Raw genomic sequence first — 17,513 nt, 5'->3', positions numbered from 1 at the left:
ATTTGAATGGAAATAAGCATTTTAACTATCCCTGAATCCATTTTGACTATTTTCTTTTTGCTTGATATCTGTCTTGTATGGACAGAAAAAAGGACTCTTTATTCCAAAACAAGTTGTGAAACGGATTCAAAAATTCTTTTTTTCATACGTATCTCTCATAATTCAAAAACGATTAGCCCTAGAAGGTTAAAATTTTGTATATGGGTCTAGTATAGCATCTATACTTGTTAAGAGAATCTGCAAATTATCTGGCATAATTTGAGTCTGAAATATTTCATATCTAATTAAATATTAATAAATTTTGCATCAGAATTATATTACAAACATTTTAATAATTTCAATCATGCATTATAAAATGATTTTAAGTCACTCAGGACCTCATTTGAAACAACATTGCTGCATAACATGAAATCCTTCCACTTTTTCAGATTTCAAGGTTTGCACATCCAGTTTTCATTTCAGAAATAATGGAATCTGATGGTCTCATACACTTCTTCCCCTTTTCCTATTATCCAGCACTCAAAAAGTCTTTTCAACGGACAAATTTTAAGTGCCCCCATTATGCAAAGCTACTCCAATCAAACATGCATATCTTTGCAGAGATTTGATTGTATGCAGTTTCAACTGGTCTAGTTTCAGAGGAGCCACAATATGCGTTCATGTATTCATAAATATTAAGTACAGATTCTTGACTCATTAAGAAAAATGTTTTATTTAAAAATACATTAAGTTCAATTTTTAAAGTGCAGCCATGTAGTTGCTTTCTACATCTAGGGCAGCGATGCCACAGAATTTGAAACTTTTAGTTGGAAAATAACATGCATTTATAGAACAGTACTAAAAATACTACAAATAAATGAAAATTTTTACTGCGAACAAGAAGCTTAATATTTTTGATTGCAAAATATCATCTGAAACATTAAAAAATAAAAGATGCTAGAGGGTAAATACCAACTAAATTTTAATGACAAAATGCAGCCTTTATTTGGAATTAATTCCATGAAAGAGACTGTACTTTTAAAAAAGTTGAAGCCTTTGAAAATACAATCACCCCTCCCCCAATCGTGATTAAATCCAAATAAAGACTGAAATGTATTAATTTTTAAACTGCATTATTCTCAGAATTACAACATCAAAGAACTTCACATAAGCACAATACAGAAATAATTTTAAATTTCAAATTAAAAAAAAGTCACACAATTTTAAAAAATTAAAAATGACTAAAAATGGGTTATTAGAAAATATTTGGCAACACCATATTTTTGGGACCATGGCAGTATGGAATGAAATGAAATCATTACAAGAATATAAAATACAATAGATATTTTGAAAAAATTTAAAACTTCCAACCGTTTAGAGAACAAAATAAGTCATCATAGACATTAAGTTTTGATAGATGTAACAAATGTTCATCATGTAAAATAACATATTAATAATAAAACATTTTTTGCATAAAAAAAGGTTAAATTTAACTATAACACAATGAAATATTATATAAATAAAAGTTCAGACCACCTACAGAAAAATATTCATTTTATTTTAAAGTTTGCATTGATAGAACATTTTAAACACAATTTGTTCATGATTAAGTACTAAAGCCTATAATGATCAACAACCTAAGGGAATGAAATATATATTCTAATCAATTGCAACAGCAGCTATAAAATATATCATGCAATCAACACATTAGTTCTTTAAAATCCAACATGTACGGAAATGGTAATTTTATGCAAATATGTAAGGTAAGGTAGTGCAAGTCATACCTTATCTATATAGGCGCAATATCATTCAAACTGTGTTTTCGACAATACGAGTTACCACCCCCCTCAGTCAACCATATGTTTCACATCGTGCTCATTTCCCTCATTTCAAGACCCCCATTGTGGGGTCTTCCTAAGGAAGACCACGAACAGATTATGATTCAGTGCTTGAAATGCAAAGGATGGATACATGACTATGTGCTGGAGTTGACAAGAAAATAGCTTTATGATCATCATTGCAATTAAATAGAACACTAAACAATATTGTTGCAAATGTACAAATAAATTAATTGAGAAAAACAAAGTTCTATAATAACTGTCTAATTTTAAATGTAGTACGACTACTGGTTGTCTGAGTCGTATTAAGTTTATGTTTATAAAGTTCATTAATTTTATCCAAGAGAGTAAACTGTATGGAATTTTATTGTAATAAATATCAGCAACAACAATACATATTATTACCACACACAATTTTTTTTCATAATTCCTACAATTTGTAGCTTTTTTTCTTAGGGAGTACGACTTGCACAACATTTCCGCACATAATGAAATTAATTTCACATCACTGCATCGTTATTTTTTATATATGTATATGCTACTAGCAATGTATGAAACAAACAAAATTTTATACACTTCCAAGGCATTCTGTAGAAATGACACATTGGCAAAGTGGGAAATACATCTCCGATTCATGTCAAACACTACGTGGCAAGGCACATAATTCAATATGTCATTCAAGCTTACCATGTTGCAATATGTAGGCTAATTTTAATATATTACTTTTATATAAAAATTTTCTTTAATAAGAAAGGCACTGTTTTGTGCAACTTTCATTTTTCTTTACGTATTTGGAATCAACTTTTTAATGACACTCTTACTTTTTTTTTTCAAAATAGTACTTGTGATTTTGAGAAATGCATATATTCTAAATAATGGCCTTATGATCTTTTTCCTGGTTAATTTTTCAAGAGAATCTTGGATGCTGGATTAGATTTGGTTCCCCAATATCTCCTACCAGTCCCACAACCTTTTCATATCACTGAACTTGAGGTCCTGGACAACTAGCTATGAGGATGCCATCAACACAAGCTGCTGAGCGCTGCTACATACCAACAATCAACTAGAACATGCAATACAGATGCCTTAGTTACACCAAGAAGTTGACAAAAAGTATAAGGAATCTGTAATCACAAAAATTTGCACATCTAATATGAAGGACTGCATGCAGACCCATTACAAAACCAGCAAGCAAAACTACAAGGTTTATAACAGGGACTTCCCAGACACACTTTATTCTTAAGAATGTTCCTCATTTTTGTTAAATATTTTTCAGTCTTAAATTTGTAATTTATAAGGGAAAACAAAAAGCTTTATCACCATAGTGTGCCCTTAAGAGATAATCTTGAATACCTTACAATGTAAAATAGAATCTTCATTGGAAAACTGCATTAAAGAATCTCAGGTGTTTCTATCAGTCTGATCATCTCTATAAACTAAGACAAATTTTATTACAAAATATTTCATGTATTCAACAAAATCTACAAATCAGAATTTCAAATGAATGAGACAAAAGGAATATTAAAGGATCATAAATATCTCTTTTCAGAATATAAGAGAAGAACACTTAGCTATTCTAGAAGGGGGGAAATTCATAAAATAATCAAAATAAATATATTTTACCTCTAATTTAAATTTTAAAAGGCACTTTTCACATCTTTAACACAGGTTAAATATGTTATCTATAAAACATGCATAACAAAAACTGAACTATATTTATTTATTTTCTATATTCCAAAAGAATAAATTATGTATTACAGAATTCAGTTAGACGCCATGAATAGATGTCTCTTTTAATATTTTTAAAATATAAATTTAAAAAAAGGATGAGACCTTAAGTGAGCAATGGGAAAAGCATTTAACTCACTGTAGTATTATTTTAAGATGACAGCTGAATCTTGCTCTCTAAACAACAATAATTATTTTTATTTCAATCAACATGAAATTCAGAATCTTTAATCTTACTTACAGTCTTACTTATTGATAAACTTAGATATTTTGGAAACATTTTATTTTATTTATTTATTTATTTATTTATTTATTTATTTTTTGTAAATTCAATTTTAATATTTATTCTGTAGCACTGTAACTTTCAAAATACATTTGAATACTATTTCTAATGTTATGGAGAAAATGGCATGCATGTAATGCTTTATGGCTGACTAAATTTTACACTTGTACTTGAAATGTATTTTAAAGGGCATTATATATTTTCAAAAGTGTAATTTAAGAAGCAAAACAGCTGCAGTTAATAATTTGTTATTGTGCATATACACATGTGCCTGCCTTTCTATTTATATCTGCACAACATAAATTGACTATCTTACAATTTTGAATTAATTCATAGACTTTTATAATCAAAATTACCCCCAAATTCCATCAAAGTAAAGATTCTTTAAATAAAAGCACAGATTTCTTCTATGTCTATTTCACTTCTATGTCTGCACAGATTTCTTTTATGGTGACTTGACAGAGTTGGCAATTCTATCAAGTCACAATAAAGGACACTACGGAATATATTGCTATTAATTCATTTTTATTATAGTAAATTATAGGAATACATTTTTAAAATTAATGTTCATGTAAACCAAGAATTTTTTTTAAAACTTTGAAAATAATAATAATAAAAAAGAGTTTTATTTTAGGTAATAATATACTGATTCATTAAACAAAGAAGATGCATTATTAGAATAATCATTAGAATTCAATTAAAAAATATAAAAAAAAAAAACTTTAAAAAGTCTGATTTTTGTCAGACTTGAGAAAATGTGCAATGCTGATGTTGCAGGAATTCAAATCACATATGAAATTATTTTGAAAATATTCACACATTTATAATCAGCATTTTTAAAAATCACGTCATGCATATAAAACTTTTAAAGTCAAAAAAATTTTTTAATTAATGTTACTCCACCAAAAAGATTATCCATATTCAAATTTGGCTCTTCTTTTAGCTTTGAATCTTCAATAACTTCAACAAATTTCTGTGTGTTGTAAACAAGTTACACGATTTGCCAAATGCAGAATCTTCATCAATATTAAAGTTTCCTTCTAAATAATTTATTGCTGAAGAAAGTAATAACAGAAACATTAATAACCTTTTAAGATTCTTCATTATATAACTGTTTCAAAGGTAGATAAACTTGGAAGCAAAAAAATTCCTTTCACTGGATTACTATGCTAGGAGAATTACTCACTGAGCAGAGATCACAATTAACTCTCTCTAACTGGTTGGGCAGCTTTGTGCTAACATTTCAGATAATGACACTAAATGTTGTCAATCAGCCAAAACAGATTTTTAATTTCGAAATAAAGAACATTTGCCATTTTTTCAGAACTCTAAAAAGGACAGGACAGGGAAAATAGTTAAAGGAAGTTGGCACCCCTATCTAAGCTTCGCATGCAGTATTATTAATTAGATGAACACAATATAAAAAAACTGCAGTAATGATCATACAACAATTACATAAAGCTAGCATTTTAAAAATGCATTACAAAATATATATTTGTAAAGCTTGTGAAAGGTGACTAGATTATGTGCAATAAAATGTGTAAAAAAAGTACTCTTCTGTTATTGGGACCAGATTTAAAAATGTATGCATGCAAATATGTATGTACGTGTGTATACACACACATGCATACACATACATTTCTGAATCTGGCCCAATAACAGAAGAGTGCCAAAAAATGTTTTAACCTTTTCTAAATACAGTAAAAGCCTAACTACTCGGCACACCTTCTATACCTTCAAACTTCTGTCAGACTGACCGACGCAAGTTTGACGAGATCTCCTCCAGTTACCACGATTGACGAAATTTCATACGCGAATATGTTTTACTTCGCCACTTATACCTGAAAAGCCCTTTCTTTCAACATCTCACATTTTTTAAATGAATGTGTTTGATGTTCAAGTTGATAGGAAATAAGATAATTCTTTTAACAGTTTTAACTAGAAATTGTTTTCTTTCATTTATTTAGCTTTTCTATTGCAAACTGCATTTTTTATATGCTCAGTTATTCGAAATTCGGCATTTTCTGAGCTTTCTGGATAGTTGAGCTTTTCTCTAAATTGATGTTTCATTATTATTATTATTTAGGGCAAGAAAGAGGTATCCACAGATGGTAACTGCAGATGACAATAATACTTTCAAAATGGAAACATAAAAAATATTTGTTCAAACAACAAAATGAAAATAAATGTAAAAACATAAAAATATTTTTCAAATTAGAAAACACTTTTTTTATTTGATCTTCTAAAACTGCCTGGTTGAGAAATCTGTGCTCTTTTTCCCCTCTTCAACTTCAAGAATACCCAGTACCAAGATAATATATAAGAGGTACAGATCAATGTATTCGATGCACAAATTTCAGCCACAGTTCAAACATTTTTCAGCATGACAACCTACATAAAATTTTGGATATTCACTAGTATTAAAAGGGCATAATTTTTTAATTTGAAGGAATGGAGACTAACAAAATATTGTGTGAACAATAAGAAAATGCAGTTAAAGTAGTATAAAATACTTTAAGGTAAGTGCAAAACATTTAATAATTAAATTGCATAAACAGAAGTTCTAATAGAAGTATTCTACTAAGTAGTTACATAAAAATAACACAGGCAGGAGAAACATTTATAAAAAAATTATTTATTCTTAATATTAACCTAAATGAAAAAAGAAGGTATTTTTCTCTTATGCTCCCATTCTTTAGGACACCAGTGTAAGAGAAGCCAAACATACCCAAAGATTCAACCATAGAGCCACGTCGGCTATCATTGTATGTATTTGTAGATGAATAATCTGCTCTTATAAAATGGAAAAGTACTAAAATAAATTATACACTATCATATGGAAATATAAATTAGCAAATTATTTTATTCAAATGCTCGCTTAATTATTCACCAAAATGTGCATTTAACATAAATTTTAAACAGTGCAATATAAAAAGTTCAATCTGAATTAATTAAAAAGAATTAAATGTTGAAGAAAATTTGGCAAATTATACACTGCTGTCAGAATGCAGCAGATTACAAGACAGATGCATGTTACATAAATTTTAAAAAATATAACATTTAAAAAAAGCTGAAATAATTTATAAAATTTTTTATAAAAAACTGAAATAATTTATAACAAATTTTATATTAAAATATAAGGATTGAGCAAATAATATAAAATTGCCTTAATGCTGCTCTTATAACTCAGCTTCATTAGATCAACATCGGGAGGGAAAAAATTCAATAAATTCTGGAGGTGATTTTGATATTTAAACTGTTATATAACTGTTTTTTTGGGGGGGGTGTAATATACATTCAATCAATCAATCAAGAATTTCTAAAACATAAATGCTTGAAATTAAAAAAATTTTTAATGAAATATTACAGGAAGAGATGGAACTAAATGTGTAAAATTACTATTTTTATGCCTACAAATAGACTTTTTATGTTATCACAACCACCTCAGCTGGTGTTACGAAATTTTAGGTGGTGTCGAACTCTGGCAAGCATCTTTTAATCAAGCAACATCACCATCTTCATATGCAATTTTCCCCTTTTTCTAACTTCCAACAGTTTTTATAAACAAATTTCAATATTTTTAAACTTAATTTTAAAATAAGCACTTGAGGAATTTGCCAGCAATGAAAGAACCTACGTTCAAATTTATGCAACAATACAAAATTTTGCCATGAAATTTCTATGGAACAATGAGGAGACACGTTTTGTAGACAGCTGGTGTTGCCAAGTCTCTGGAATTCTCAGATTTCTGTTTAAGCAAAAACAAATTGCTGTGTGCTTGGGAAGTAGAATAGAATACACACACAGAAAAAAGATTTGGTAAAGAACATGTTTTATTTAATTTTGCTTATGTACCACCCTCATTTAATGATTAAAATATAAATTTTAAATTGCTAAAGTATGTTTTTTTTTCATATGTTGATAATGTCTGCAGACTTATGACAAATATCATTAATAAAAAATTACCAAGGTGAATTTGTTAATATGTAAGTACCCCATAAACTTCATTCTGACATATTACACTTTCTAAAAAATCCATTTTTCTGCACAGATAATTTGGTTGTGAAGAAAATTATGGATTTAATTTTCCTGCAAATATTTATCCTCTTTTTTATCCTCTTTCTTGTATTCATTCTTAGATGAAAAATGATTTTGGCAAGTTTTAATCAATGTGAAATTTTCTGCACTTGCATAGCGTGTCATGCAAAAAATACAATAATACTGTATCTATAACAGAACATACAAAATTGGTTAAAAATTGATATGTTTTAAGATGCAACAAAAAAAAAAAAAATTCCTTTGGTGTTTCAGATTCACAAATAAATCTGTCTACATATTTTTGTTCAATATAACAAACAGTAAAAATACTTTATATACAAAAAGCAAAACAACACTTCAAAAATATAAAATGTATTCTGAGTTAATCATATAACAGGAATGTTTTCTTTACAGAATGAACAAGAAAAACATAAACACATTTAGAAACAATATGAAATTGATGTACAGTGGGATGCCGAGTCTTATAAACATATAATGTTGAACAAAAGATTATAAGCATTCAAAGTTTGAAGATAAAAATTTTAATCAGATTAAAACATTTAAAGCAAAGGACTGCAATGTTTTAAATCTGAACAAGTTATTCATTGCATTTATAATAGAATTAAAAAACATTAGGGTGTTAAAACAAAGGTTGCATATTTATAAAAACAAAATTTTTGTAGCGTCACTGATCAGAAAATGAAATTTGATCCTACCTGTATATTATATATATGGATTATATGAAATTATATCCAATGGCTAACTTGAATAATAATATAATTAACACACAAAGTAATAATAATACCATAAAATATAATATTTCTAATGCAGTGAGTATGTTGTTTATGCATTTGTAACTGATAACATTCTATCGGTTTTCTAGAAAATACTGATATTGCATTTTTTCTGTAAAAATTTAACCAAAATTCAAAACCTATGTATATATATAAGCCGAAATGAAAAGAAAGGTACTTACATATTATCCTGTTGAATGGCCAAATAGCACGATTTAGCACTAATTATGGATGACCATTTCCTTTAGAATTTCGTAGTAATGACTGTAACTGTTGCTAAGTACCGAAAAATCCTGTAACTTTAAACATGTTGCCATGAGAGAGGGAGATGAGGCCAAGAAAGTAAAATAGGTGGAATACTTTTCAATGAATCGACTGTAAACTAAAATGCCAAATGCCAACAACGATGGTTTAAACTCCACTGACCCAATCCGAGGCTATGACATTTTCTCCAATATGAAATTGTATATGATCCGTGGCATCTGTGCTGGTTTTATTTTCGTTTTGGCAATGAACACAATCAAATAGCATTATAAATAATTTTGCAAATAAAAACTCACTTTCATAAAATGTATTATAATACATTTAATGTCAAATGATTTTTGTCTATAAACCTAAGAAATAAAACAATATATCTGGTTATTTATCACTTGCATCTAGCTAACGGAAAATTATCTACGTATTTTGCAAGATTAGTATGCCCATATATCACTTTAGAAAATGTTCCAAAAAATTCTCGGCTAATAAATAAAAATAATTTTTATAATTAATATTATAAAATTAAATTTGGATGCACTTAACAGGACAATAAAAGCATTCAATAACATCTTTATAAAGATGAATTTTTTGGGTTTTTTTAAATAATATTCATAGAATTTATCTCCATATACATAGTTTTCATGTTTTCAAAATACCATTTCTAAATTTTCAAATAAAACAGATTATATATATTATAATGTTAAACATACAGACTTTCTACTGTTTCAGGATTTTTAGCTAAAATTACTATAATAGTACTTTTACAATCAAAGATCAAAATAATAAAGCCCAGAAATTTAGAAAATTACTCTCTTAAAATTCTTTAATTTTATACATACAAGTTATTATTATAGTTTGCTTCTGAAGCATCCCTTTTAACATGTTTTCAATTTAGAACCTCTTTTATTGTTAACAAATTTGAACCCATTTTTGAAAAATGGCAAAAGTATTAAAATATATATTTAGAATTAATTATTTCATTCCTCTGGGAGAGGGGTGAATTAACTTTTATGAGCTTTACAAAATATACTAAATAAACTATTATAGTATTATATAAAAATTTCATATTATATTACATAACAAATAATATATTTTGATGAGGCAATTTTTTGGGGACCTATACATTTCATATATGAACATAAAACAAATATACTTCTTAAGCTGTTGGCAGTTTTAACTTACAAATAATATATATTAATTGTAAGTTAAAATACATACATAAACAAAAGTTGAGGAATTTCAAAGATTATAAATATTATTAAAGTCGCAAAGTAATGCAAAATTAATTAAATAATTAAGAGATAATAAAACAGAATTTTCAACAATTTGAAAAAGATCATGGAACTTTCAACAATTTCATATATTTATTAATTATGTTATGTTTATTAATTTTTTTAATTGTTTTTGTTTTAATTTTGAATAAATTTTTCCTGTAAGAATGTTGACCATTTCATGAACTAATTTTTATTTAAGTATTATCTCTTTCTTAATTATTAATTTATATATATATATATATATATTATTTGTAAATTAAGTTAAAATTAAATTAACTCAGTGTAGATAAGATTTTATTTAAAGTAATAAATCAAATAATTTAATACAACCTGGACAAATTTTTGGAAAAATAAAAAATTTTTACAAATTTGTTTGGATTGTATTAAATTAGTTTGATTATACATCTGTATGTGCTCAATGATAGCTGGCACACAATTTTTTTTAACTATAAATTTTGAATACAAAAATAAAAGCTGAAAATCTTGAATATAGCTTCAATATTTTAGTACATATACAACCTGCAAAAAACTTTTAAGAATCTCATTATTTCTTCAAGATTAAACATTTAAGGGGAGATTAAAATCTCAAATAAACAAGCATTGACTTCATAACTGTTAAAATATGAATTAATACAGTTACCACAGAATAGACGCACATTTAATTAATCTCATTTCACTTTTTGCCACTTTCCACCAATCAGCTTTGCTCCATTGCAATTTTGAAATTTTATTTCAGATAATACAAATTACATAAAATTTTACTCTAATATTAAATTTCAAAGATTTATTTTTTTCTAACTTAACACACACATTTATGTACAAAACAAATTTCTTAAAGAACTTGAGTTTTCTTGAATAAGAAATTTGACTTCTCAGTGACCTTTATTCAATCTACGAGTCATATAGTCTAAAAATATTATACAGTTTTTATAATCTAAAATTTTTAATTTTCACAGTGACTGAATGATATATTTGTTTTAAAGCTAAATTTGAGAAAGATAAAGAATCTGCATTTCACAAATGCAGAAATTCTGGATTTGAGAAAGTAAAAAATACAGAATTCTGGCTTTATTCATACTACAATCACCCCTGATAGAAGACTTATAAATGTAGTGCCTACATATACATAGATATATTTAAGTGAACATTTGCAAGTGCATATATTAATGTTACACATATTCTATAGCGTGACAATGGTGTAGTAATTTTATATTTGCAAAGCTTTTACTGAGAAAATTTTAGGTTCTTGCTATACACATTATATAATTATCATAAAAGGCAAATGAAGAGTTTTTATACAAGATGGCTGTAAAAAGCATATAACATTTGTAAACAGCGACATAAAATAATTAAACACTTTGAATAAAATAGCACGATTTCTTTTTAGTAAAACAATGGGCTTTGCTTATGAAAGAATCACGTTTAAATAAGCTGCTTTAATGAATCAAAACAAGAACTAAATTTACATTTTACAACAATTTGGATGAGAAATTATTCAAAAGAATAGTAATTCTTTCTTTATTTTTTATTTACTTAACAAACAAACAAACAAACAAACAAAAAAAAAAAAAAAAAACATTTATTTATTTTTTGTTCCTGGAAATTATTCAGAAGAATAACAGTACCTTTTTTATTTATTTATCCTTACCCTCACTTTGCTACTAAGAAGAATCTTATCGATCTTCTTGAAAGTTATTACCAAAATAGAAAATTTTTTAAATATGCATTAGGCACCACTTTATGTCCTAACATTCACCCAAGATTATTTTGATAACATCAACCGATGAGGAAAATATCCTTCAAAAGATCAACAGAATTTAACTAAATACAAATGTAATTAATATTCATATAGCAGCTCTCTTCTCAGCAATTTCTATGAAATTCACGAATTTCATCATTTTTTTATTCAAAAAGTTTATCGCACGATGTTTTCGGATTTGTTTCAGAAAATGAGTATCAGCTATCTTTTCTCATTCATGTTTCAAATTAAATTTTTTTCAGATATTTTGGCATAACAAAAACAATGTTATATAGAATTCTGCTTTATTATTCAATAATTCTGATTAACCTGGTTGATCTTCCGAAAACTTGCAAAATGGGCTCCTTTGGACGTGACAATCTTAAATCCAAGTTGTTTGGCGATATGTGTAATTCATGAAATTTTTACTCTACTTTGATCCTTTCTGGTGATTTCACGTCAGTTTAAAAATTCATTCTGCAATATTTTGATAACATTAACTGAATTGTTGATCACAATTAACAATGCATTTTTATACTTCCCTATTCAAATAAACGAGACATTGGCAATTCAATAACAATGTTCGAATGATAATATTAACTGCAATCACATTAAAGCACTGCCAATTGTACAAACATCACTAACTATAATGGACCTCCAACTATGGTTGAACACAAATATGCTGATGACTGATACGTTATGTAACAAAAATATCAATACTCAAAAAAGATGAATGCTCACTCATAACCTGTATTTTACTCTAAAGCTATGAAAAATGCTTTGGAAGTTCTTGGATGGAAGTTAATACAGGAATGAGTTATTTGGAAGAATTGGGTCGCATAGCTTTCAATTGAAGGAAAAATTCCTATAATCGCATAAAAGCCACCTCTTAAAGGATAGGGATATACACAATAATGAATTATGGTATATTCTTATAAACATACAAAGTCATTGCATAAAAACATACTTTTAACCCTCTACAATCAGCTCTCACAATTTGAACGGGATATCAAGCTCGCTTCCTACTATGGTTCACGTGAAGAATCACAGGAGAAGATTCCCCCCCCCCCGATTTTAATACCAATCTCACTCTTTCTCTGTGCAAAATAAAATTGTTTTAGTGTTCATTATTTCAACACTAGATAGCTCTAAAGAGGGGTCCTGAACCAGGGGAAAACTTCAAATTTCAGGGAAGGGGAAATGTGAAAAGCCTTTTACTTAATTCTGTAGTTTTAAGTTCTAAGACTATTTTAAGACTTCCAATTCATGACAATAATATTTATTGTACATAATTAAACTGCGAGGTCATGTTTGACTTCATTCATGATATAGATAATTCAGCTGGCTTTTGGTAATCATCAATAAATGCTGTACTGCATGCTGTTAAATAGTCACTTGTGCAGTTCAGTTTAATTTTACGAATTATTTTATATTTCTAATGAGAGCTAAGTAGACGAAAGCATTACATAAATAAATTCAGAATTTTTAGCCACATACATCACACAAATATGATAAATGAAGCAAAAAACATACTAAACTTGTTTTTGCAAATCATACTAAACTTCTTTTTACAATACATCTGCTTTACAATATATGTTTTTACAATATGTGTTCTTTCTGATTATAAATTTAATACATTTCAGCATCAGTCTATTTTTACACTAATTTTAAAAATTAGATATAACATATTATTTACTATAATTTTAAATTTGTGTACGAAAATGTATGACTTTATTCTGCAATTCTGACTAACAGATAATTATAAAAACATTAAAAAGATAGCACACTGCACTAAATATACCTGATACTGCAAATTAAAATCTCATTACTGTGAGAAAATTGCTAACATTTTATTAGTTTGCAAATCATACTAAACTTGTTTACTAAACTTGTTTTTACAATACATCTTCTGCTTTACAATATATGTTTTTACAATATGCGTTCTTTCTGTTTATAAATTTAATACGTTTCAGCATCAGTATGAATTGTTTGGTAATTTTTGCAGTGAATTTTTAAATGTAAGTAAAACTGCTTATTTATTTATAGTAAAGTAAATAAAATACAAGAAAAATCCAGACAAATTGCTGCATTATATGTATCCATTTCATTAAAAAAATATTTTGCCAGAACATGTGAAAAATATGAGTAGTTAGCTAATGTGAATTTTGGTAGCATTACAGTGTATAGTCTCAAAATTGAATTTTTAGCTGCTTTAAAGTTAACTGTAGAACCACAAAGGCAAAATAATTTGAATGAAAGCACTAGCATGACTAGTACATAGAATTACATGTATTCAAACTTAACCCTTTTGGAATGGGTGTGCCACATAGGCATCAACCGGCAACTTTATCTCAAAGACAGTTGTGTCATATATGAAATGCCGTTTAAACTAACTCTGACAAAAGGTGCACTACATGTGAAATTTTACATAGAACATTTAATTACAGTATTTTTGTTGCCACTAGATACGGTCCTGTATCTATTATGGTGGATTTTATTTAGACTGGAGAATGTTGACCTGCATTCGATTGCAGTGTTTTTTGGAATAAAAGTGAAAACTGTGCGGATGAGTAATGTAAATAAACACTGGCTATGAAGTTTACAAGCTGATATAAACAAATGGTGGTGTTCTTGATGCTTGAATATTTTTGTTTGAATTTTTGAAGATATACATTCTATTGTTTTACAAGCTTTATTCAGTCCTCTTAGAGTTTAGCTAAAGGCTAAGCTGAATATTTTCAGTATCATTTTTTAGCACTAGAACAATTGAGCCACAAATTTAATTTATGGAAATTATTTTCCAATGTTAGGCTTAGTGCAAATTACCCTCCCCACAAAACAGAGCATCCTGTTAGTGTGCCATCCCAAGACAAAGGTTCAGTAACTGAGGTGACTATTGCGAAAATGTTAGTCAAATTTCCTTAAGTTTATTCCAATAAGCAGAACCCACTGTAAAGCATCAACTTCACACTTTGAGCTAAAGCAATGACATTTTACTTTGACAGAACCTAATTAAGCAATAATTTTGTAACATGAATTAACTTCCATACAGCAATGAAAGCATACAGTTGACCTCTGAGCAATGCAAGTTTGAACTCTGTGGCTTATCTTGTCCATACCTTTTTTTCAAATGTATATATATATATTTTAATTTAGAATAATTTAAAATAAGAATATATATTTAACACATACAGCATATAAACTGCATGTAAATCAACTGTTCATGCTAGTGATAGTGAGCCTACGACATGGAATCCCATTTTCGGTAACACGCATAATGCATTTCTTGAGCCATCAGCAGACACAAAAATGATTTGTCTCTTGCAGTGGCCTCGTGACTGTCAACACATGCTGCGTTTACGTATGGTACATTCCAGTGCATTCTTGGCAGAAGGATGCACTCAATCAATGCATTCATTAGTGCTTAGAACAGATTGTTGAACACTTTTAGCTGCATAATAGTAGTGATGACTTTGCTAACAATTTTTCCATTAACAGATTTTTGTAAGACTTAGTTCTCAGCATTAAAAAATAGATAAGATAAACAAAAGAGAATATATCTGCCTATTTATTTTTCTACGGACTGCCCATGTGTTTTGTATTTTCAAACCATCTGGCTACCACTGCTTTTATTACTTTTTCCCTTCAATGTAATAATATCAAAAATAAAAAAGGTATCAGAAATATAACCCCCTTTTTTTAGCTAGGCCTGCAAATCTTAAAAAAAAAAAAAAAAAAAAACTATGAATATTTATATGCAATATGGCACCAGAGTTAAGCTACAGTTTTTCTGAATTTCGACATGCTGAGCTCAAAACATTCGGCACCACTGGTTTACACCATCAATAAAGCTTCTGATCAATAACTGATCATTAGAAATTAAGTTGTTATGAAGCCATAAGCAGATTTCTAACCACATGGTAATTTAATCTGCCTACCTATCTCATATTGCTCAAAGGTCATCTGTACATTAGCAATAATGCAGTGTTTTCTTCAACCTGTATACTGGAATGAAGAATAAGGTAATGAATGGCATTGGTCATTACAAGAGCAGAGTTAATTCTGCGAGCAGCAGAGCTGAAGGAATGTATGAAACATCACTATCTTCATATAGATCTTTTATGGAACACTTGCGGCACACCAAGGCACTTGGTTTAGATGGAAATTTTTGTTTTGACTAGTAGATCACTTCTTCCTGAGATCTTCGTTTTTTTGAATAGTTAACCATGATTAGACGTCCAGCCGTTTCAACGACATCTAATGCCTATTCAAATGAATAAAATAATAACAGAAAAAGAACATTTATTAGTAAAAATAAGATTAAAATTAAACAAACAAAACATTTCAATAATATCAACATTAAACAAAATATAAAATTAATTAGTTGCAAAAACTATGCAAAATCAAGCAAGAATAAAACATAAAAATGCGACAAACAAGGCTTTTCTGAACACAACTGATAAGAAGATTCAGGCATTTTTCTTGCTAGTGTTTAAGTTTTCTGATCCCATCTTTGAAGAATGTTACCCCTAGGGATTCAAAATGGGCCTGAGTGCTGCTTTGAAGGTCCTCATTAGTCTGCAGTCTTTGGTCACCTAGACAATTCTTCAGTTCAGAGAAGAGTTGAAAATCACTCAATGCTAAATTGGGGCTATAGTGAAGCAGTTTAAATAGGAGGCAGAATGGGACTATTAACTGCTGCCAATTCACCGTCATGCCTCTTTGCCTTTAGGCCAGTTCGCTGTCAATGCATATTTTTCTTTACACGGCTACATTGTACCTTTTTTTTTTTTTTTTTTCTTTTTTAACTTACTGTACACCAATGGCTTAAAATTTTAAAGGAAAAAGGGCTTCTGTAACTAAATGCATCTTATTAAATTATCTTATTACCCTACTAAAATATACTAAAATAATAAATTCATTAATGATATGAGGTATTTAGTTGAATTCAAATCAATAACTAAAAGTATTCATAATTAAAATGAAATATAATCATAAAAATAATATATAATAATGATATAAAGCACAATGTAGTGATGCTAAGATAGGAAAGCCTAAGATAAATCATAAAATTAACTTTATTTAAAATTAAATGGTAAAATACAAAGCTAAATACATGATGGTAAGGCAACGCCATAAGTTGACCATGAACAAGCAGGAATAGTGAAATAGTGAAGTACAAGTGCAAAGCGAGTCCCTTCGCAAGAAGTTCAAGTCTTCATACTTGCACTACAACAAGCACGCATGGGTATGCATGCAAATGTCAAAAAGGCAAATATTCTTGAGTTATGGTGTAAACCATCACCACAATAATATTAAAATTAAACATAATATAATATTCATGATAAAAAGGAAATTATTTTGAGATTTCAAAATAAGTGGACCATTTCTGAGATAATACTGAAAGGTCTTTATATAATTAACAAATTTGAATGTTGAGTTTTATTTTATATTAAAACTCGGTTTGTTGCAAGCATTTTAAAACAAACTGCATGCAAAAAATTTGCTCAACAACCAAAATTATGTAAAATAACTTCTGCCATTTAAAGAACCAGATGGTCTGTTAATTTTTACATTTCAGCA

The 17,513-nt window shown here is 28.2% G+C and overlaps 1 protein-coding gene across 1 annotated transcript in view; it reads right to left on the bottom strand.

The window, feature by feature from the left end:
* Positions 1–693: 693 nt before the first annotated feature.
* Positions 694–17,513, bottom strand: part of LOC118205922 (serine palmitoyltransferase 2-like) — a 65,870-nt gene continuing 49,050 nt past the window's right edge. The window contains exon 11 of the mRNA XM_085826788.1: positions 694–16,194. Within this exon, the coding sequence (XP_085682914.1) occupies positions 16,108–16,194 (87 nt within the window). The 3' untranslated portion in view covers positions 694–16,107. The remainder of the gene's footprint in view (positions 16,195–17,513) is intronic.

The sequence above is a fragment of the Stegodyphus dumicola genome, chromosome 11, assembly GCF_044657685.1.
Source record: "Stegodyphus dumicola isolate Sdum_Otavi_A_Nest chromosome 11, ASM4465768v1".
NCBI classification, from domain to species: domain Eukaryota; kingdom Metazoa; phylum Arthropoda; class Arachnida; order Araneae; family Eresidae; genus Stegodyphus; species Stegodyphus dumicola.
Note: the sequence above shows the minus strand (reverse complement) of the source record. Positions and strands in the feature narration are given on the sequence as shown.